The sequence below is a fragment of the Plectrocnemia conspersa genome, unplaced genomic scaffold (genome assembly GCF_051122295.1).
Source record: "Plectrocnemia conspersa isolate PC_06_02 unplaced genomic scaffold, ASM5112229v1 ptg000010l, whole genome shotgun sequence".
Taxonomy (NCBI): domain Eukaryota; kingdom Metazoa; phylum Arthropoda; class Insecta; order Trichoptera; family Polycentropodidae; genus Plectrocnemia; species Plectrocnemia conspersa.
In genome coordinates, this window is record NW_028277174.1 from 31,088,347 (window position 1) to 31,112,286 (window position 23,940).

Here is a 23,940-nt window from a genome sequence, read left to right on the forward strand (position 1 = left end):
TATTTTTACAGGCAATTGTGAATTTTAATAGTATAACTGACACGTGGGTAAAATATAAAAAAATCACCTAATAATCCTACATGGAGACGAGTCAGAGTCGTATTTATTAATTTACTCTGTATCCCTAAAACATATGTACAATTTATCGCAATTTATAATTAAATATCACTGAAAATGTATTTGAATTAACTACTATTGTAAAAAATATTTTTAAGATTTATTATTAGTAATTAAATTGATTTAATAAATTTCCTCGTTTGTAATACATAAATTAGGTAATGGCAGAATTAAACGGCGCTACGACCGGCATGTATTCGACGAAAAGCGAGGCAACGCTGTCCGCCATTTGTGACGGCAAAAACTAGGCGTTCGCGGCCGGGCGTCGGATCTGACTGTAAAGTGAGTACTTAAGCTCTTTAGTATCGTCCGACGCCTTCGTCGATGACGGTCCGCGCTTTTTGCGTTCGGCCCGCCATTTTTTGCGTCGATAACCTGAGCGCTTCGTAAGGAGCATCGCATTTCTCCATTGACAGTAACCTAACGCCGAGAAAACGCTTTCGTACGCTCGAACGCAAACGGCATAACCTATATCTAAACCGGACGACGTTAGCTAGCTCTATTTTACGACGTCTCACCGAAATACGATACACTGGTGTTTTATTGCGTCCGAGCTTATCTTAACTGCGAGAGACCGGTTATTTTTCGCTTACATCGTCTCCGTTACAATTAAACCACAATCGCCGACATAATTCAGATGCAAACTGTTGACGTTATATTATAGAATAAACAAATCGCTTTTACAGGCAAATTGAACCGAGCGATGGAAAACGCTAACGGACCGAGAGGCCCTAGGCCGAGGGGAGGCGGACCCATGCAGAGGGGCAGTCGAGGAGGGTTTGACGGAAGAAGACGGTATGTGTCTATTTATAATCGGCGTATCCGACTGACGTGATTTTAATCTTGTTTATTTACGTTTTAGTGGCATGATGATGGGTATGAGGGGCAGAGGAGGCATGCGCGGAGGGCACATGGGTCCGATGGGTCCCGGAGGACCCGGCAATCACATGGGGGGACCCATGGGACCGCCGATGGGACCCAACGGCCCTATGGGGCACATGGGAATGGGCGGACCCATGGGTATGGGTGGACCGGGACCGATGCGCGGCCGCGGAGGATTCAACGGTCCGCGCGGTCCTTTCCCGCACGATCAGAGAGGCGGTTTCAATCGCGGAGGTCGATTCAACAGAGGAGGAAACTTCGGTAATCGTAGAGGATTCCCCATGGGTAACCCGCAAGGACCCGGACCTCATCCAGTACCCACCATCGAGACGAGGGGTCCGCCTCAGAATCGTAAGTATATTTTAATAGGTCCCAGTGAAACATACCTATTTATTTCCGATTCATTATGCAGCTCTAACCGATAACTCAAAAAGCATTTTCATGATTGATTTTAAACAGAATAGTATACTTGATAAATACTATTATTAACACACTTACTGACATCTTTGATTATTTTAGGGCACCAAAAGGGATTAATTATATTTTAGATAGTGTATTTCTTCTTCTAATAGATATCGATAATATAAAAAAAATTTTTTTCGAATATTGTTCAATATTATCCTAAATTGGTTTACTTAAATGTCACACCATAACGGATTCTTATTTAGGCTAGTCACACATGTGGTGTTCGTATTCTGAACTATCATTTTATGACTTAATGGCATTTTGCAAAAAGGGACAAACATTTTGCGTAAATTGAATATTTACGACCAAAAATTTCTCATTGATATTGTATTTGGTGAGTGCCCACACCAATTTCTAGTAATATGGCAATTTGAAAATTTCGATTATTTCTCACTTTTTTCGACCGCGTGCAAATATTCCGGCTGTACGTGTGTTTTTTCACGCAAAAGTGCGGTGTTGAGAACGGAATAGCGTAGTTCGTTACGTCTCAGACTAATAACTCCATAGAGTAATGAAATAAGTAAAGAGGGCGACGCGTACTAAAAAATCGTGCAATAAAAGATAAATCTAATAAGCTAGTCTCTCGGTCATCACCTCGCCGTGTGCGCCTGCACGGTACTAGGACTGCGCATGCTTTACTTGGCATTTATATTTAATATCAAATAATGAAAATTATATTTAATTAGTAAATACTTTTGTCACATATTAAGGTTAGTATTATTATAGTAGGGCATAATAAAAATCCAACGGCACTACAATTTACAAAAAGCTTGTTACTTACTTAGAATTAAGAGACTCGTTTAGGGGTAATTGCATTCCGTTACAAAATATTAGCATATTGTCTCCATCCAACCACATTAATATAACAACAGATAGGCATAGAATTACCGAAGTCAATGATACTGATGAAAATTTTAACTATTTAAATTTATTACGAAATTGTGGCATGGTCGTTTTTTCCCCGCGTAATCTGTGAAAACGGGCTGTTTCGGGAGAACTTTGCGCAACAAGGAGTTATAACAAAAATCTTCCATGGTTTAAAAATGTTATGCTTATAGCTCTGTCACGCTTTAAAAAAATTTAAGATCAAGGTTTATTATCAACTCTTGTTTATACAAAGAGCTCTTTGATTGTACCTCACATGGGAAGTCAGCTGGGGCAATAAAAATAATTATGCATTGAAATATTTTTTATCTTAAAGTACAAACATTCATTCATAGATGGTAGCACAAAATGCTTTAGTTTTTTGACAGTAGATAATACTGGATCCATCGTTAAAAGTCAGAAATCATAAAAAGTAGTCAATACTGGTCCCGTCAATTAACATCAGTGGATGAAGCCGGTAAATACTACCCGGCTTGTTGGTCAAGTGTTAATATAGATGTTGCCGATTCCCAGACTTTCAGTCTGGTGATTAATACTTCATTATATCTGATTGACTTACTCAGTTGGTACAGATTTAACCCGTTGTAACGCATTGGGCTTACACCTGTCAAATTACAACGGAGGATTTAAAAAAATAAATAAATATTACACAATTTATAATTGTTATTAATATATAAATGTCACCGATTCCAGACTTGACTGTCTGATTCACCCAGTCGATACAGATTTACCCCATTGTAACACATTGGGCTTATGTTACAGGATTTAAAAAAATGTTTTTACAGCTTTAGCCAAATTAGCATGATGGTGACAATTCAAAGATGCGAAATTATTTCATTAAAAAAATCAATTTGTGGTTAAGAATTGCTTGTTTCCCATTCATGTAAAAAATCAAGACTTGAAATATAATTAGACGTAAAGCCAAAATATTGATTTTCCAACATGCGTTAATCAATATATTAAAATATTAAGTCACTGATAATTTTTGTAAAATTACTGAAGTTTCAATGAATAAGAAGAATTAAAACGTTATTTACAGCTTTTTTTCTTAATAAATTGGATCTTTCGAAAAAAGTACATAGAAGAATGTTGATATAAAATAGTTTCTATATGCCAATTCCGCCTCAAATTTACAGTTCATTTTTTATTCTGTTATCTTCGTAATGTTTTTTATGCAATTAATTTGCCATTTCGTTGCCCTTTAAAGTAAAAGAAAAATAAGTAGTGAAGGCGTCTGTTTTCATTGACCAATGTGTAGTGTAGCAATGTTTTGAAACAATTTACAACAATAATAAGATATAAATAAATATAAATCATTCAGATAATACCAGCTATATTTAATAAAAACATGTTCAATAATTTCAACACAAATAATGGAATAATTCATAGATTTTTCTGAATCATATTGAGGTAATAAAATGTCACGAATTGAGTGTCATATTTTGATCTCATTTAAAGCTATAATAACAATTTTTTAAAGTCACAACATTCTTTTAGAAAATGACTCAAAAATTTCTTGCGCAAACCCATTCTTTCCTATACAGCAGTATAGGAAAGAATGCACAAATATATGCACAAATTGAATTTTTAACAAAAAAAGCCTACAAAAATTTTTTCGGCAAATTTGCTGATTTTTGAGATGATAATTCACAAATGTAATGATAATAATATTTTTTATTGAAATTTATTACTTCTAATATGCTACCACGACTATATCCATAAATATTTTTTATTACAGTTAAGGAAACTTGATATGTAATAAAAAAATCTTTTGGAAAAATTAAAAAGCATTTTTTTTGAGAGCTTATGGGCAGTTAGAAAAATAAAAAAAAATGATAATGTATGCAACAAAACATTAGAAATGTATTTTGATATAAAATTAATAAAATACATTTTAATCTCTAAAGTTGGTCATTGTTATTGATGTGATGAATAAGAAACTGGGATAAAAACATGTATGTAATGATGTATCGACATTTTTTCAATTTCCACAGTATCAAAGTTGAACGGTCTTGCGAATATCGTCACGTAAATCGATCATAAAGTGTTATGCCTCCACTTCACTCTCCGAAAGTTGTCCTAGTGAAAGTTCGACCGAAGTCGGTCAAGGTCGCCGTTTTTCGAATAGCGTTCGCATAGCCGGGAATTTCATACGCGTGCGCGCTTCCCGACATGGGGGACGTGCCGTCACCGCCCTATGTGCTCTCGCGTATTATAACTACGTGCGTGTTTTAAACACAAAAAAAAAATTAAAGCCAAATGGAGAAAAAGGAGATGGTGGATGATTGCAATGCACCAGAATAGATCAATGTTAGTAAATAAGACATTTTATGTTGAATCGAGGCTTCGCTGTCACTAATAAACAATAAACAGGAAACGTTCAAGTGTGCAACTAATGAATAATTTCTATTATTTTTTAAGGAAAAGTATGGAAAATCAATTTGCTGAATTGAGATTTTATATACAATATATAGCTTAGGTCTTTCTCTTTATGATACATGTAAAATTGACTGCGGATTTTTGCGGTTTTTAACACATTGCATACCTTAAAAATGCATTATTCTTAAAAATGGGACGGGACTTAGTCGCGAAAGTTACGACCTAAACCTTTTAAACCATTATAACTTTTTAAATAGGTAACGTGTTAACGTTAAATTTAAAATACACTTTTGTAATGATTGTAATTTTTTAATAATATGGATACCGTGGTAAAATCAGTAAACGTCAAATTGTGGATCGCGTACTAATAAAATAAAATAAAAATTTGTTTAGAATCACTAAATATACACATATTTAAAAAAAACGATACCGAGTATGATAAAATGCTAGTCAAATACTTCTAGTAAAATGTTGAAATGATAAATAGGTTTTGATTTCATATAGAAATCGGCAACAAAACGTGGCACAAGGCTTGAGCCACCAGACCTAAAGCGTTGGCATATGCATGGAACACGTGTGAGCCACCGGCTTTTAACGTTTGGATAGCCCATGGAACAAATGTTGGACCATCCGACTCGAAAGTGTTAATAAAAAACAGCAAATTTGTGACATATACAATTTTTTTTTTTTACGCTACGCGGCGAAATTCGCATGACCGTTCAACACGGAATTCCTATTCCTCGGGCCTACAATTAAAGAAATACTTTAAATAATTGTATTTTTTAGCACTTATTATAATATTATATATTTGACTAAGAGCACTTATGGAATCAACTAAAGTGGAGAAATAATTTTGGCCGTCCAGATCGGGCAAAAATACCAAACAGTGCAGCGATCGTGAAGACGCCCATATTGAAATTGAATCGTTATATCTCAGTTTGCGATAAACCATCTCTATCTCTCTCTCTCGTCACTTAATACGCGAGAGAGCGAAAGGGGAAGTATCTCGCCGCTCGCGCTCGAAAGGAAAATGCGTCTTCGGGAACCAACTTCGGAATATTTCGAGGCGGTCGAAGTTGACCGCGTGGACCTAAATTACTCCCACTTTACCTCCCGTTCGGGGTGACCTCGGAGAACTTGCGAGAGATTTTAGCGCGGGGACAACCGAGCTCGACCGAAGTAACCCCGAATTTTCAAATTATATTCTCCGTCCTTGGCCAACTGTCGCCTACTTTCGGAGAGTGAAGTGCAAGCATTAGCATAAACAACTTTTCTCGAGGCAACATTGTTATTAAATATATTTATGTTTTGCTATACTAATATTTAATTTTAAATAATTCTGTCGGTGCTCAATGCATTGTGAATTTCATTTTGTTTCTTTATATTAATTACATCAACCCTAGTAAAATAAATATTCACCGGTAAATATGATTTCACTAAAACAGTTGTTCAAGAATACCTTTGTTGTTCAAGAATATTTATCAGATAAGAATCACAATAATTGAAGTCGAGCATCCTGTTTTGTATTAGTGAAATATCAGTGAAATAATACAAGACATATCACTACAATAAGAAAACCTTTTTTTTTACTTAAAAAATTTACAATTTAATTTAGAATCGATCATAAATTTCTGTTATTTTTTTATAATTTTGCTAAAGCAAAAGATCTTTGTGACAAAGTTATTTGTACATATGCTTATTTGTGATCGTTTCGTTTAAGGTGATCAAGGCGGAAATTCCGGCTTTAAAGATCGCGGACCGATGAACAGAGGAAACTTTATCAGCCGCGGAGGTGATAAAGGTGGAAGAACTTTCACAGGAAGAGGTTCATATCCTCTTATTTCTAACGGTTAAAAAGTGTATTAAACTAACGATTGATTGCTTTTTAGGCGGCAAACTGAACATGCCAGGTAAACCGATGGGCAACTCAAACATGGGTAATTTTAAAGGAAAGCTTCCGGATAAGACGAGCAATAATACGTCCGATTCACCGAATTCGGGGATTCCCACGATCGAGAGGAGCAACGTGCCGGTGATCGGCGGCGGTATGAAGAGGAGCGATCGAGGAATGCACAACCAAGGCGGAAAGCGACCCAGGAGAGACTTCGGAGGAAAACAGCAGTCGTATCAACAGTCAAACCAACAGAGCAATGGATACGGAAGACCAAAGTGAGTGATCGTTCGTTGTAAATATGTGTTTCTGTACGTTTATAAGTATGTAATATAATGCACGTTGGTATTTTTCTAGTAATAATTCTTATCAGTCGTACGATAATACACCAGACCCTTATTCGTCCAACAATCAATATTCGCAAGGGTAATTGAATATCTAAAGAAATGTAAATGCCATCCTTTATGTATAGAATAAATAAAATAACGTAAATTTTAGTTCGTACCAAAACGATAACGGATATTCTGGAAATAACTTACAATACGGATCGCAGCAGGGATCAGGATACGCGCCCAATTCAGCTTATCCTACAAATAATATGCCTCCGTCTCAAGCGTATGAAGGGTATGAAGCTCGAGAATATAGGTGCTTAGTGTAAAACGACGAACAAACCCTGTATTAACATTTACTCTTAGATATAGACTGTCATATATATATATACAATAGATAATGTATCTTATTTATAAGCATATATTATTATTTTATTTTTATTTTTTTTGTTCAAATGTCAATAGTGGGTTTGATTTTTTTTTACTGATTAAATGTTGTTGCAAATTTTTTTATAATGTAAATTTTGTACGCCAGCAATCAATATCCGCCGGCTGACAACTTGCAGATGTACAATGATCAGTATTCGATGAGCGGCTCCGGATACGATCAGTCCGTTTCGCAATATGCTCCCGTACAATATAACACGCCGGCTGCCTATCAACAGGCGCCCCCGCCGCAACCAGGGTATAATTACGGTATGTGGTAATCATTAAAATGCAGTAAAATTCCTTAATTTGGAATTTTTAAATCCATGTATGTAATACAAACCAGCAACAAAAATAAGAATCTTGTAATTTTAAATGATTTTTGTCTTGAAATTTTTGTAAATTTATCATTATGAATGCGAAAAATAGTTAAAATCATTAAAATTAATATTTATTACAATATGTTAAGAGGTATATTACACTGTACGACAATTTTACACGTTCATTTTGCCACAAAGATTGATTAGCTTGGTTTATGTACAAAAAAATTACATGTTGATTGCAGCTGTATCGCTAGATTTTCTCAATGTTTATTTTGGGTCACAATCAGATTGAACAATAAATTTAAATCAAGCTACAGTCTGAATCGTTTATTTTTAATGAATTTCAACCAGAATACGTGGGAACTTTAGTTAAAAGAGCGAAAATCTTCTTCCCTTAACACTTTGATTGCCAAAATATGATCATCAGCTTTTAATACAATGGTAAAATTTGTCAAATCTGACATAATTATTGAAGATAGAATCAGATTATTTGCTTCAGTGGAAAATAACATGTTTTCTGAACATATACTTTCTTATTATGTTACACATCAATATTTAGATAGTAATCCCAAAGGGCTCGGCAATTAAAGGGTTAATTTTTTTACGTATAATAATTATTGCGAATTTTTTCCATAAGTCATTTACTTATAAATTAAACACCGTCCATCTGAAGATATCTAATATATCAACATATACTAATTATTATTTTTGGACGACTTAATATAAAAAATACGTTCTTTAATAAGTTGATCGAGACAAAGTTTATCTCTTCCGCTTTAGTCAATTTACCTATAGGTTAAGAAAAATAAATCACACGATAATGTAGTTTTTCTAAGTTATCGATTGTATTAATTTTTAAATTGATAACATTTTGAACACATCTTTGATGAAATATTTAAAAACAATCAATTCATTTTTAGTTGTTTTAAATTAGTTATTTTTACAGTAGAAAAAAATTGTGTCTAAGAATAATTTTTTATTTGATTTTTTTCAAGTCAGATTGTGATGCGTAATTATTTATATTATTTCGCTGAAGTTACATTAAAATAATAATTGCTATAAAGATTAAAATATCTGATTTATCTAATACAGTAGACCCCCCAATAACACGGTAAATTGGTGCGTGTAGTTGGGGTACTAGAAAATACTTATACAATTTTTTGCAATACGTGTGGTGAGATATCCTCTCTTTGGCTCACTCCCACAAAGTAACGGACATCCAAATAACACGTCCCCAATTTACCGTGTTATTGGGGGGTATACTGTATGTGAAGTTATGCAACGAATTGAATTTTGAAATCGGTGCATAATTTTTAGCTATTAGCTCTTTTTGGCAAGAAGTTGAATAATGTATATAATTTTCTGTTGTACTCATCTGTAAAAAACCTAGGGCGTTTTAAACACGATTTTAAAACCAAAAATTTCACTTTTTTTTGCTACATATTTATAATTATAATATGGAAACTTAAATATATATACTATTCGTCATAATTTATTGTTATCACTTATAACATCTAAATCTTAAATATTTTTCTAAAAAAAATACTTTATTAAAATTAAACTATTGCTACAGCTGGAATAAGCATTTAATTTTACATATGTATAAATATATATCTTTGTGGCAAAAATCTTGTTGTACAGTGTTCTAGTAGAAATGTTATGTAATTCGATGGGTGGCGCACTTAAAGTAGTCTGAAAAATGTGTGATATAAAAGCAAAAATACCTAAAAATCCATTTCAATAAAAATATATACATATTACATTGAATATGTTGTATTTGAATGTAGTTAATTTTGGAAAAAATTCAGATAATGAGATATTTTGTATATTGTAAATTTACGAATATGTAATTAGTTGTATATTTATTTAAAAAAATGTTTCATTGGACATTGGTGTTTTTGCCTTTAATCCACTTCTAAGTATTGGTGTGTTGAATATATTATGAATAAAAAAATCATTTTTATATTAATCAATAAGGTGTAGCAATTATTACTAATGATTGATGTGATTATTACTTATGGTATATATATAATATTTATTTTATAATAAATTATACAGGAAATTAATTCAATAAACTACATTTAGAATATACCTATATTTAAATCGAAATGTATTATTAATTTAAAATAATCTTAGAGAATTTACGATACACGATTTATTTTATATTAATTAAAAAATAGAGTTCATTGTAAAAAATTCAAATTATAGGAGTTTTACTGTAACATCCGTTGTATTAAAATGTACAGACTTATCGTTGATTTTATAGACTCCGCCTCTTACGCACCACCGATAGACTACAATGCAAAACCTGAATACGGAGCAGCTCCGGCGTATTATTAAGAATTATCTTGTGAACGATCGGTGAGTTTATAAGTAAGCAACGAGAGAATCTATTTAATATTGTAACGCATTAAAATATGTGCGTCCTTTTGGTATATATTGTATACATACACAAAAGTTCATGTACATTTTTTAAATCTATAACAATGTACTTTTATCGATGTGACTCAATATAACAGTAAAAATTTTAATTGTTCCAAGATGTGAGAATAACTCGATTAGATATGAACTCCATGGCATTTTCTTATTATTGTTTTTATATATGTATGTTATATGCAACACCTGTTATGTCAATATATATCAAGATATATATTATATACATACACATTGATGTATATTTTTTTATAATGATATGTATTGTTTATTTGTTTATTTTTTGTAACAATGCATGTGCATTTCTAACACCCATCGATTAGTAAATACATATATACAAGTTTGTATGAGATTCAATGTACAATTACAAATCTGCAGTTCGGGATTCAGGAACTGTAGATTGTTCATGTGAATTTAAAAAATGTAGTATACATTTACATTAATTTAGTTATTATAATAGTTAAAATTTTATCCAAAAATACATGAAATAACAGTATCGCCGTTGTAATGTGAAGTAATTATGATCTTGATGTAATTTTTTATATAATAAATTAGAAGCTGTGCAGAAAGGCTTTTCAATTCAATGTAATTCTTAATAATTTTATATACAAAAAATAATATGTACAACTTCAATTAATTTAACCAGTAATTTTTTATGGTTTTCTTAAAAAAATCTAAATTTCAATCTAACGAACAAATGTTAACTATTATTATTTTTTATATATGTGTGATTTTGATGGTATACAATTATTTTTCATTCACTATTAAGATAATAAACGACAATTTTACAATTGTGGAAAAAATTTCTGATTATTAAAATCCTCAAAATGATCCTAGTTTTTTAAAGTAAATTAATAAACTGAACAAATAATTCATGTAAAAAATTGACGAGTGATCAAACATAATTATTGTTATTTGATCAATTGCTTTTTTTGTTCATTTTAATTTATATATTATAATAAATAATTTATTGCTTTAAATATTCAACATAAATTTATTGATTTATTAGAAGGATAAAAATTGTCTTTTATTTTATTTTTAAACTAGAAAGTTTATACAATTGATGTTTTTCTATAAATACAAGTGAATTGATGAAGAGCATCTTAAATGTATAGAATCGGAAGATGCAGCACAATCAAATGGAAATTAGAGAAGACTGAAAACAAGGCAGGGTAAAGTTTCTATGAGAAGTTTTGTTAAACAAAGATTAAGTTCTCGAGACATAATGTTAACTATTTAATACATAAAGATTAAAAGTAAATTAATTTTTATAAAATGTATAGTACACATTTGCTTTTTATTAAATAAAGGGTTTCATTGTTATAAATTAAACTATAGTTTTTAATTGAAATATAAAATGCTAAATAAAGTATTGATAAAAGAAACCCTTAAAAAACAACTAATAACGATATAATATGTATGAATTTTAAGATTGTTACAGCACAATGATGGTGTTACAATAAGTGCAATTTGTAAGGTGTTGCATAAATTGTTAATGGCATTTGACCGATGGTCTAATTTTTTTGCAAATTTTACCATGACTTGATTGTTTATCTTATTTACTTTTATGATAAAAACAGTCTCGGTTAAAATTCAAGCATTACAATTAGTTAATGCTGTTTGCTATGGTAAGTTATTTTTCAATGAATCATTATTGTATTGTTAAATTAATGTGTAAGCGACGACCGATCGGTGACGATCGTTTCGTACAGTAGACTTACTTGAAACCGAAAACAGAAACAATTGGAACAAATATATTGATTGGAAAGACATTGTAAAAAATATTTGAATTTCATATAGAGCTAAATGTAAACCGTGCTTTTATTTTAATCTCTTGCGTACCGTTTGCCATAACAAAAATATTTTATTTTAAACATCTTGGCAAATTTGTCACGTGAGAGATTGAATTATAATTATAAATAGTGTAATGCAAATATAAATTAGTTTAACCTCGAAAAAATCTTTTGTGGGTCACAACCTAGTTATAATATGTGTGTATAAATTTGATGAAAATGTATTGTTGTTATATATTAAGAAAACACATTATAATGTATTCGCACATGTTTTAGGAAGGATTTCTTGGAATTGATCTTTGAAGGAATCACAAATTTCACATCAAGGTTAGTATGGATTTGTATTTTATATATACGAAAAGAAATCTTTTTTACTCAATTTTAAACACAAAGTGTTTGTTATTTATATGTATATATATAAAAGGCTTTCATTTCAGTATTTGTAATGCATACTAAAAATCCTGTTTAAATTGATAATTTTTATATATGTTTTTAGTCTATTAGATCAGATCAAACGTCCACGTTTATTGAAGAGAATTTGGCAAGCTTTGTAAGTAAATAATATCATATAATACAATAGATAAAGCTAAAGATAATATTTTAATCTATCACTGCTGGTAATATAATATATAAAAAACAATAAAGCAGTGCTGAAAAATCATCATTTTGGATAGGAATTGATGCGATACGTTTATTGTATATTGTGCATTTAACTGATGTAGAAATGAACAAGTGCGAACGACAAAGGTTAAGTGAAGTAAAGGCGCGTTTACAAATTCTTGTCCTACATATTTACATAATTTTTAAATTTTCTTTTTCTTATTAAAATCTTTTTATATATGTCATTGCTACTATTTTAATTTTTTGTTGTATTATTAGTGACCCCTATAAATCCATAATCGTATAATTCCTACTGAAGAAAAATATAATACAGTAGTCCCTCCCAAATAACACGGTAAATTAGTGTTATTTGGGTGCCCATTACTTAATGTATAAAGATATCTCACTACATGCGCCTAATTCGTACATACGTATTGCAAAAATTGTATTAGTATTTTCTAGACCCCCAACTACACGTACCCAAATAGCACGCTTCTAATTTACCGTGTTATTGGGGGGCTACTGTACTAGTTTATTTTACTAACGATGCCCATCGATTTAAACTATGTATATTATAGTTTGGTTCACACCTTTTTAAATCGATAAGATAATTCATAAAATTCATTAAAACATTTTTTCGATCAGGGGTGTTCAAACTTTTTATGCAGAGTCCAAATTTTTGTATTTGAGAGATTTTATTTCAAAGATAATTTTAAGTAAATAGCATGTTACAAAAATAATCACAATATATGACTTTTCGAGTCAATAATTCTGGTAATCTTGAGTGTACTTTCCTCTTGATAAAATAATGTCAATTCTGGATATCTACTTTTCAAGGAAAGACAAAAGCTTTCTAATTAGCTTTGCTTTAAAATATTTTGTAATGTAGAATCATTTTATTAATTTTATTAGTCATATTCAGTCAAACCATTTAGTGTGAAGAAATTAGAACATATTAGAGAAATGATTATGAAGAATGATAAGTGAGTGATTAATTTTAGTTTTGTGCGCAATAGTTTTAAAACCAAGTTCGATATGTGCTGTCTCGGAACATCGGCTTGAACGCTTAGATTTTGGTTTTCATTGACGTAAAGTGGGAAGCTGCTGCTTTCTTGTTAGATACTAGGCGTAGCTCCATAGTTTGGCTTAATTCGATTGCCCCAACCTGGAAGCGAAGTAGTAGGAAAATGAAGTTCTGATTTATGGAAGTGTATTCCAAAAGGCAGTGTTGTGAGTATGCTATTTTTTTTATCATATTGTTCTATAATGAGTTATAATCTTTCCTTAAACTTATCAACATCCCTCGGTATATACAAATTGATGATGAATTGTCCATTTATTTTTACGAAGATTTCATAATAGGGATCGTAAATCATAAAATCATATCTTATAAGAAGGTAGCATTATGAATTTTAAACATGGAAAGATTTATAAATATTGTGATATACACAAATCTGATTCTTATTTAATTAGTTGTTAATTAAATAATTAAATTAAACATTTATTTATAGCTTTATCTTGTGTATATATTAAAATATTATTTTATAAATCACTTGAATTTAATTTATTTTTAAGGGACTGGTCTGCAATTTAAAACAAGGTATGTTTCCATACAAGGTTCAGGTAAGTTAAATTTTCTGATTAATACATGTTTTTTAATATATTATAATTATTTCCCATACACAATAGAATAGTCTTATTTGTACAAAACTTACACTTTCCAGGTTATGATGTAAATCTGCTATAATAAACATATTTACATATTAAAAGCATTAAAAACAATTAACCTGTCTTTTCATTACTGTGATCTATAAATATACACTACTTTATATATTATGAAAATATCAACTGTCATCGCCGTAATCAACGGTGTTATTTATTTAGCATAATGTTAGTACTATGAGTCGATCGTAAATCTTAACACTTTCAGAGCAGACCCAGCCCGACCATTTGATACTTCCAGACCCATTAATCATAATCAATGGCGTACGAGTTGTAATTGAATTCATTGTACCCCACACAGGAATTACGCTATAAATTTACATAAGCACCGTTTAATTGATTCCTCGGTTACATTTTTCCACCAATGGGAAATGTAATTTGATACTGATTGGTAAGGTATTTGACCTATATACAAAAAGGAAAGGTAATTACTTATTTTATTTTGTATAAATTTTCAAATAAGTAGTTCTTTCTCAGTATCTTCTTTTCGTTTTAAATAATAAAATGTTTACTTTAAATCCAATTTTACTGAAAAATATTTGAGGTTGTGTCATTATTAGCTTTTCTAATGAAATATTTAATTTGCTATTAAATATATTATTAAAATCTCTATAAAATTATAACTGTTGCTATAAAAAGTAATTGAACACCAGTTTAGCGTGCGACTATAATTTGCAGCAATTATTATGCGTATTTACGACTTGCAGAACAAGTGTATTCGTCGTGCCGACGTTATACAAGCTCACGTAATAAATCAGTGATTTGGCAACTTTCCAATGCAAATTTATAATTGATCTGTATAAATTAAGGTGGCTTAATTAGATTTTGAAAATGTCAAAAAATAACACTAAAAATAAAAAGTCAATTAGACGCATTGAGCCGCTGCAGTAGTATTTTATTTAGATATAGTTACATATTTAATATATATAAATGATGAACAGTGCACGATGCTGCACCGGCCGTGTGATCCTGCCAAAGTTGCAACAGAATGTGCCTAAGCGTGCCAAAACTTGACGGCACTTTGGTAACACTGACGTGATGGACACACTTGCTCTTAGCGACTTTGGCGGTCTCATACGGCTGGTGCGTGCCCCACGCACCGTCCACCCACACACTTAAATTTTAACATGTAACTAATAATACTCAATAAAAATACTACTGCAGCGGCTCAATCTGTGTCTAATTACCACCCTTCACCTTCCGTCAACAAAAATCTATTTCTCGATCGTTGTGATCGATAGCAGAAAGTAAAAAAATCCTAACCTTAAACATTTTGCGAAACATAAATTACACAAAAATAATAAAATGGTTACTGATTGGAAGTCTGTGCTAGATATAATCGTCACATCAAGAATTCTCATTCCTTCTCATTACCCAATATGTTTATTCTGTTTATTAATTATAATGATCATAAAGTAATTTGTAATTATATGATGTTTAAAATGTCAAACGAAAAGGTCCAATTCTTTTGCACGGCAATGTGTAACAACACAACACTAGATTGACTACTCTAAAAATTGAATAAATTGTACAATGAAATGTCGACTAATTGAGCATCTCGCCGACAGATTATTAGTAAAAAATGCAACAGAATAAATTAATATTGTAATTAATTGGTAGAAATGTCTTGATAATAATGATGCTTATAAATGTAGTTGATATATTAGCTGATAAAAATGTATTTAAATTTGATGGTCTAGTTTTTAGTTGTACACATAGTTAGAGAATAGTGTTTCGAATTGTTGATGAGTGACCATTTGAGGAAAAGGCAGTTGAATTTGGCTTCCGAATGAAACTTGTATATTGCATAAATATATAATAAGCGGCTGAGAATGTGGGTGGGCAGCAAATGGACCCCGTCATTAAGAAGATTGCATCTGGAACGGAGCACGCGCCAACGCTCATCCTTTGGAGCACTCGACCTCCTAGCTGATGGATGGATTCGGACCCGTGGCTCTCTTGCAAAAGAGATGCTCAAACTACAAACATTTTAAAAAAAATTAAATAATAAATCTTATATAATTCTATATATCGTATGGTTTGGCGATTATTGTGCAAGCGGAAATTTCGATCATAGATGAGCAATATACACATACATGTATATTTAAGAATACGTCAATATATATATATAAAAAAAAATATATAAAAGTCTGTTTATATAATAGATATCAATATAATTTAAATTAAAAAATATCACGTTTTAAAATATTGGTATGATACGCTTACATTTTTACTTAACAATGGAAAAGAATATAAAGTCAAGGAATATCCACGCCTCTAGAGAGTGACGTTTGCTGGATAGACATTTTTCGAAGGTCGAATTGTGCAATGGGCTAAATGGTGTATTGTTTCCGCAACCGTTACACAACAAAGAAATATCTTTTCTCTGCATCGGAGGGTAATTACGACATATTTACTTGTTCCTTTTTTCCCCTGGATATAACGAGGGCTATTCTGGTGGTTCGTTCAGTTAGTCTTTTATCACGTTCATCCTTATAATTACTGTGGTTATTTAGATCCCTTCAACAGTTTCTAGGCTGAAAAAATATTGTACAAAAATGGATATAAAAACGACTTTAAATAATTTATCGCTTCCAAAAACACATTATTTTTCGAATCAAATATAAAGAAATTGAAAAATTATTAAGAATATATAATTTAGTAATAGTATTTATTACACGCTGTAATTTTATCTAATTTAATCCGCACCTTAAAAACGCAAAAACTGTGGGATCCCGTTTTAAATTTAGTTTCATTTGTTATGATTTATCTAGCATATGTTCCCCGAATAATTATTTTATTTGCTTGTCTATTCATTTGTTATTTTTCACTTAGACTTGGTTTTTTTATCTTTGTGTCTTACAGGAGTACAATTTTTTTTCGATATAAATCTATTGCTTTATTGATGATTTATGTAAGACTTAAGATTTATTGTAAAGTTTTGTGTTTTAGGTTTAAATTAGTTCTTTTCGGTTTTACTTTCAGTGTTAAATCACGTCGGAGTTACTTTCAGATTTTGAGGCCGAAGGAGTGTAATTTTACAGTCAAATAAACGCAGGAAAAGCTGGTAACAGTTTATTTTATAAACATATATAATTACTACATATGTATAGAAATTTAGATCATGCGGTGGAGTTGAATTGGCAGGTCATGAAAGTCGGAGAGTCTTTGCTGGCGTGCAGAGTTGTATTATTTTCGGTTGTGATTTCGTGGAGCAGCTGGGATCTGTAGTGGTATGTTTTCGTGGTGACTATTATATATTTTATAATGCTGGTTCGGGACCAGGTTGGCGGACTTTTTGGACACACTCGTGAAATGTGTTTACGCTCTAGATGGCCACTCTGGCGATCGCTGAGCAAAGGGTAGAAGAACAATAGTATTATATTAAGCGCAGGGTATAGCGTATCATTTAGGGCGCATCCTTTCCAAACAAAGAGTTGCTTTTTCTACGGTACTTATTGATTAACGTATCGGGACGAATGTGCTCTTAGGTGGTCCGTGAAATATTTGCAATTAATAATTTTCCATTGTTGTTAAAAATACTGTGTGCCTTACTTTCAAGGCGTGTTTTCGTTTTTCTAAATTTCCTACAAATTTTAGCTATGTATAAAATAATAATCCATTTGTATTTTTCTTGGCAAAAAATGTTTTTGCGCATTATAATGTATTTTATTTCAAATTTTTGATAATATATTTTATACATCTACTATGCAAACACAAATAAAAAAATAATTAATGTATGTAGGTGTACATTCTTAAATATGTACTTTTTTCATTATTTATTTCTGGTTATTTTACCATGAATACTATATTTATTAGCAATGAAATTAGATTTTTTTGTATAATTTTAAGCAAATATTTACATTAAAAAAATTTAAAACATACTAAATATCTTAATTTTTCGAGGACTTTCAAACCCGGTTTTAATTCGTTGGAGGGATTCCGACCTGCACAATTTGTTTCATTGTAAGCAAACGAAAAAACACCTCACACAGTATTTTTCACAATAATGGAAAAATCTCATGACTAAATAATGCGTCATTATTTGGAAATATTTCACAGACCACCTAAGAACACATTCATCCCAAGACATTAATCAATAAATACCGCTACTCATTGTTTGGAAAGGATGCGCGCTAAATAATACGTTTTACCCTGCGCATAATGCTATTAAAAATTTAAAAAATACCACGAACAATTAAACGACCATAAAATTAAAATTTTTAAAGATATGTATTCTTTTTAATAATATCTTAAAAAGGCTAATGCATCGAACTTTCTAATATTTAAAAACACTTTTCTCATCATTTTTATGATTTGAGGCAATTGTGTTATCTTGTATGTATTTATATCTGATCGAGATGATTCACTCGTTTCTATTACAATTTCATTATCTTTCGAAAAAATGTTTTTACATAATATAATAATCATTGCATAAGAAATTGTGGAAGCTTTGGAAATATATACTTAAGTTGAGCTAACTATTGTTTTAGGAATAACCGCAATTTGTAAATATTTTAACAAGGTAACTTTGCTTTTATTATGTAGTTCTAATATTCTATGAGTTAAAGCAGTTTTCATTTCTTAACTAATTATATTTTCAACAATATATATTATATTAAATTATTAATTTATGTTCTTGTTCTAAAACATATTTCTATAAAATAGAATTCCTTACACTATAATATTTAAAATCAACATACTTCAAATTGTATATTTCTTCCTTATAACTAGATTCATTACATTCGTAAAATTCAACATATTCATTTTCATTCCAAAAAAAAAACATGACAAAAAAAGATGACAGTAAGAAACCCTTTTTGGAACGGTTTTTCTGAGAAACGGCAGTCTTATATTGAAGCTGTCGCTTTGCTTAGGAATATATTCATCAATTTTGTGCTTTATTTATAATTACTGAAGAAAACTTAATATTTTTATTTTAATTAAAGAACAATCGTGTTTTTTTAAATGACAGAAAAAAACGGTTAATCGGTTTCGATTTCAGTTATAATATTATATTTCTTTCGTCGTTCATTGTTGCTTTTTGATTGCCTTATTAGTCTCAAGGAACTTCTTCTCCACTTGAATGTTTTTATATCCTCCCACTTATCATTTCATCTTCTTCCCTTATATATTGGTCATTGTAATTTTGTTTTAAATTTTGTTTCAATTAATTTGCAAATTCAAGATGTTTGTTTTCGTCCTTTAGAAGGTGTAAATTAAATTTTGTTTGAGTTGATTATTTTTTATATGACACAACCTTATATATTTTAGATATAGTTAAAAAATACAATAGAAATAATTCCAAACAAACCATTTTATTATATGTGAATCGATCATACATAAACAAACAGATGCCGAAGAAACGCATTTAACTTAGATACTTTCTTGTGCGAAATGGCGGCGAATTATTGCCAATATTAAATTTTATTTACGAGCGCACAATAAAAAGGCTGTGCTTTTATAGCCGTGCAGCTAATGGGGTTGACATTTTGTAAATTTCGGCGAGTAATATAAATATCCGATATACGTCCGATTTCGTTTCTCATGTGTTGGCCAAATCCGCTTCGAGTCGTAAAGGCAACATTTACCATAATGACTTACGATATATAAAGTTCAGCTATGCAATCTTGATAAGCAGTTGCGCTAACGTTTACGCTTGTTTAACACAATGCTACAGGGTGCATAGAAAGTATCTGATATCTCATCTCGTTATCATAGCAATTGTGAATAGAAACAAAACAAAAGTATCATAGATTACATGTCACAAAATCAACTCACATTCCCTGTAATTTTAATATGAAATAAAGTCCAGGATTAATATTGATAGATATAGAAAAAGCATTCGATTTTACGAGGGCCGTATAAGAAATCTTATCGCGCCTAAAAGAATCTCTCGGTAAAAAAACACTACTAACAAAGAATTTGGTTTTCGCGAAATGCATTCTACGACTCATCGACTTAACGAGCTTAGGATTATTACTGCTAGACATAGAAAAAGCATTTGACACCGTTTGGCGGCTGTAGTATATACAATAGTGTGGTCAGAACTAGAATTCTCAATCGTATATTCGAATTATTCGCCAGATTTTCCACTATATTAATATTTTAATAATTGATCGAATATTCACTTATACTATCTCGAAATATTTTTTTTAGAATGTAGTAATTTGTACACTTGAGTTCATTTTTCTCTCAATATATCTGATTAATTAGTGCTGCTCCAAAATGTATGGTTTTAATGCGTCTTTATTTTGTTTCGAAATGCGAGATAATGAGGATGCTTCTTCTCAACAAAAAAATGTTTTTACGCCTTTGAAAAACATTTTTGAATAGAATTTTTTTCGGCGGTATCTACTATGACCGAAATTTGCATTATTAGCTATTGAATATAATACAAGATTTTTTATTAGCTATTGTATATAGAAAATTTTCTTTGATATAAAAAAACATATTTTAATTGTATCATCTAATATTATACAACCATTTTTAAGTTAGTATCAGAAAAAACACACATTGCTTTATTTTCCAAATGAAAATGTTTTTTTTATAAAACATACATTTTGCGCAAATTTTTCAAATACGTTTTTTATTTAACTATAATAATTGCAACTTACTTATTGCTAATATTTAACACATATGTTTTGTGAAGCATATGCTGTGAATTTTTTGAGTAAAAATATGCTTGAATGGAGATACAAATGTACAAATAGTAAAAAAAAATTCGTGTGTGTTCTGTTTTGGTTTCTTTTCGCCAGCCATCCCTATCATAAATAAGGCTCCGGCAGGTTGCGGTGGCGCGGTCATTTTTTTTATCTAACATAATTACTGAAAACTGATAGGTATCGTTAGATTTGCGTGTGATAAAGCAAAAGTATTCCCTTTATGTTAACACGTCGCGCACATCGTATAAAAATATCAAATATGGTAAATTAAATTCTAAGTATTGGCTGGTGGGATTTTTTTCATAGGACTAAAAAGAATAATATTATTCTGCTTTTATATTCTACCCTGATTAAACTACAATTAGCATAATTTTATTATCCGCTTCTGCTTTTAAGCAATATGGGTATCGTCGTTTTTGTAGTTCTAAGCCATGGAGATATTGTTTACAACAAATAAGATGTATTGATTTCTAAAACATAATAAAAAAATATTATCGGTACTACAGGTATTTCATTTTATAATACCGGTATTACCGGTATCGGTTCTACCGGTATTACAATCCCTAGTTCCCACCCGCTACTAATGGTCTAACATAGGCTCTTATCTATCGCCCTATTAGCGACCCTTAGCTTCAACATCCTGAGGGCTCTATGAAAATTCTCGAAAAAATGCTGATTTCTCAAGAAATGAGAATTTTCAGTTTGTCATTTTTATCAATATATTAAAAAAATACTGGCTTATCAATGTACACTCTCACTACTAGTTATTACAAAAATCTTTAAAAAACCTGAATAATTATTTAATGAAATGAAAAATTAAAATAAATCAGAAAAAGTTCAATCAATATTTTTTACAACTTGCAGATAACTCGTGTCTTCACCTTTTAAACATGAACAAGAAAACTGCATTAAATGAAAGGCGAGCGTCAAAGATCTGGGTATGTACCTGAATTTAATTTACTAAACATATCGCGTAACTCAGGTCCAATAGACTCGCTGCCATTGCGGTGCTAAAACCAATATGTTATTATCCAAAGAAGCATACTATTTAAAAAAAATTTTACTATAAAAACAGCTAATTAGAGCGAAAATGATATTCGCTTGCTCGGTGTGGAGTAACACCAGTATTTTTTTTGAACTATAAGTCATTTAAAATAATATATAACACACCTTTCTATAGTAACTATAAAAAACTTCATAGTTAATATTTACTACCAATGATAAAAGAAAATTGCTTTACTATCTATTGTTTAAAAGGACGATTAAATAAATCATTTAGGAATAAAGACATAATTTCAATGAATGAAACGATATTTGTTATTTCTGTAGAATTGCTTGTTAACAAATGTGCACTATCAACCATTAGGAGTTGTAAATTAAAATTTCATATGTACCTATTACTTCCAAACGTTTTTTTTTGTTTTAAATTGGCACAAACGTTTAATCGCAGTCTAAATTGTAAACGCCGAAACTCGATAGCGCCAAGTCGTGGTCTGAGGCATTCGGGGGTGGATTGAGTGCTTTTCCGTGTACACTGTATGGGGTCGTAACCTCCCTTATTGGCTTAGTCGAGCTTAACCCGAAAGCACCAAAAGCGTCTTACAAACTCTACCTATCCTGCGAGCTGCTGCACTTTGCAGCTGAAAATTACGACTACGATTCAAGTTGTGCTAGACCAATGCTACGATTTGATTAGAACTTGTAAAATAATGAATCTGTTAATTCTAGAGTTGCATGGTTGTATTTCATTTTTTTAAATACATAATGGGCCATAAGTTTTTGCACTTCGATAAAAAAAAACTACAGGTCGTATAATAATGAATGTTTACTTCACTGAAAGAACACATTTGGGAAATTCATCTCTTACAAATTATGTCGTTTAAATGTCCACCACCCTGACGTTAACATTCTTCGAATCTGGCACCTGCTTTTGAAACATTCTGTGACACAAAGCGCGTGAGATCTCTGGACGAATATTTTCCTTCAGTTGGGTTATTGTGGCTGGTTTATTCAAGGTCTAATCAACACGGCTTTTGAGATAATCACATTAAATCTGGGCTGCGGGGAGGGGGGGGCATGGGATGTCGCCATGATATCAGTTTGTTAGAAAACATTTCCTTTACCACCCGTATAGTCACATTGAATATCTGGCAATTGTCCCAATTTTGTACTAATTAAATATTATATGAGTGTAGTTTCAAGTCCAGTTTCTAAATTCAACACAAAGTTGATATTGGTATCGCTATAGCAGCAGAACGCTTGCGAATCGACAAGCCCGGATCTTCTCGTACGGATTCGTTAACTTGCGCGACATTCTCCTCGCTTCTTTTGCTCCGTGGCCACCTGGTTTTCTTCTTATTTAGCGTTGAACCGATCTCCTCAAACTTCCTAAGCCACAATTTAATTTAATTAACACTCTGATATTGATCCACACTATGTAATCGGCAGTGAGCGCAAAACAGGTGCCGAACAATTTTTGTTTTTGTAAAACTGTTTTACGTAGAACGCGTGTTGTTCCCCCGTGAAGCTACACATTGCGACTAAATTTCCAAGGACCAAACTCTCGCGCGCCTCGCCCCTCTTCTGCGCGGTTTCCGCAAAGAAGAGATTTAAAATGTGCAAAAATGACCCATCTTGTATAATAGTCTAATTATCAATGTTCAACAATTCGAAAAAGTCACCTATTTTACAACTAATGCGTTCTTAAAATAATCATTGAGACGTTTTGGAATATCTGCCAAGGACTATGCAAAATATATTTTGCTTACACTCAATTAAGAAATCACAGTCAGTGGAGCGCTTTTGTCAATATTTATCTATTATTTTGTACTGAAAACATTTCAAAAAAATATTAATAATTAAGTTCAACTAATTAAATATTTATGCTTTATTTCGATTCTACGCTTATCTTATAATTAATATCAATAATAATATATTTGATAAACATAGATACAATCTTTTAATTGGTAAGCACTGGCAATAAATAAACTTTTTTCCCCACGCATTCATCAGTGATGAATTCGAGGTCTC

At 31.2% G+C, this 23,940-nt stretch overlaps 1 protein-coding gene and 1 long non-coding RNA gene across 5 annotated transcripts; both read left to right on the top strand.

Annotated features, from left to right (window-relative positions):
- Positions 1–305: 305 nt before the first annotated feature.
- LOC148231357 (uncharacterized) lies at positions 306–10,699 on the top strand. Of its 4 annotated transcripts, none has more exons than XM_088195251.1 (9): positions 306–399; positions 804–912; positions 980–1,350; positions 6,449–6,553; positions 6,618–6,897; positions 6,977–7,045; positions 7,118–7,264; positions 7,484–7,644; positions 9,964–10,699. In XM_088195251.1, exons 2-9 carry the CDS (start codon positions 821–823, stop codon positions 10,035–10,037), a joined length of 1,299 nt encoding a protein of 432 aa, XP_088051377.1. In that variant the 5' UTR covers positions 306–399; positions 804–820; the 3' UTR covers positions 10,038–10,699. The 4 variants fall into 4 exon arrangements, with proteins under 4 accessions (XP_088051377.1, XP_088051378.1, XP_088051379.1 ...); XM_088195252.1 differs by having other exon boundaries at positions 6,449–6,529; XM_088195253.1 differs by lacking the exons at positions 6,977–7,045; positions 7,118–7,264.
- Positions 10,700–12,110: 1,411 nt separating this feature from the next.
- On the top strand, positions 12,111–14,305 carry LOC148231358 (uncharacterized). The gene is made up of 3 exons (XR_015811089.1): positions 12,111–12,250; positions 12,420–12,473; positions 14,099–14,305. It is a non-coding gene; the product is annotated as an uncharacterized LOC148231358 (long non-coding RNA).
- The last annotated feature ends 9,635 nt before the right edge of the window (positions 14,306–23,940 follow it).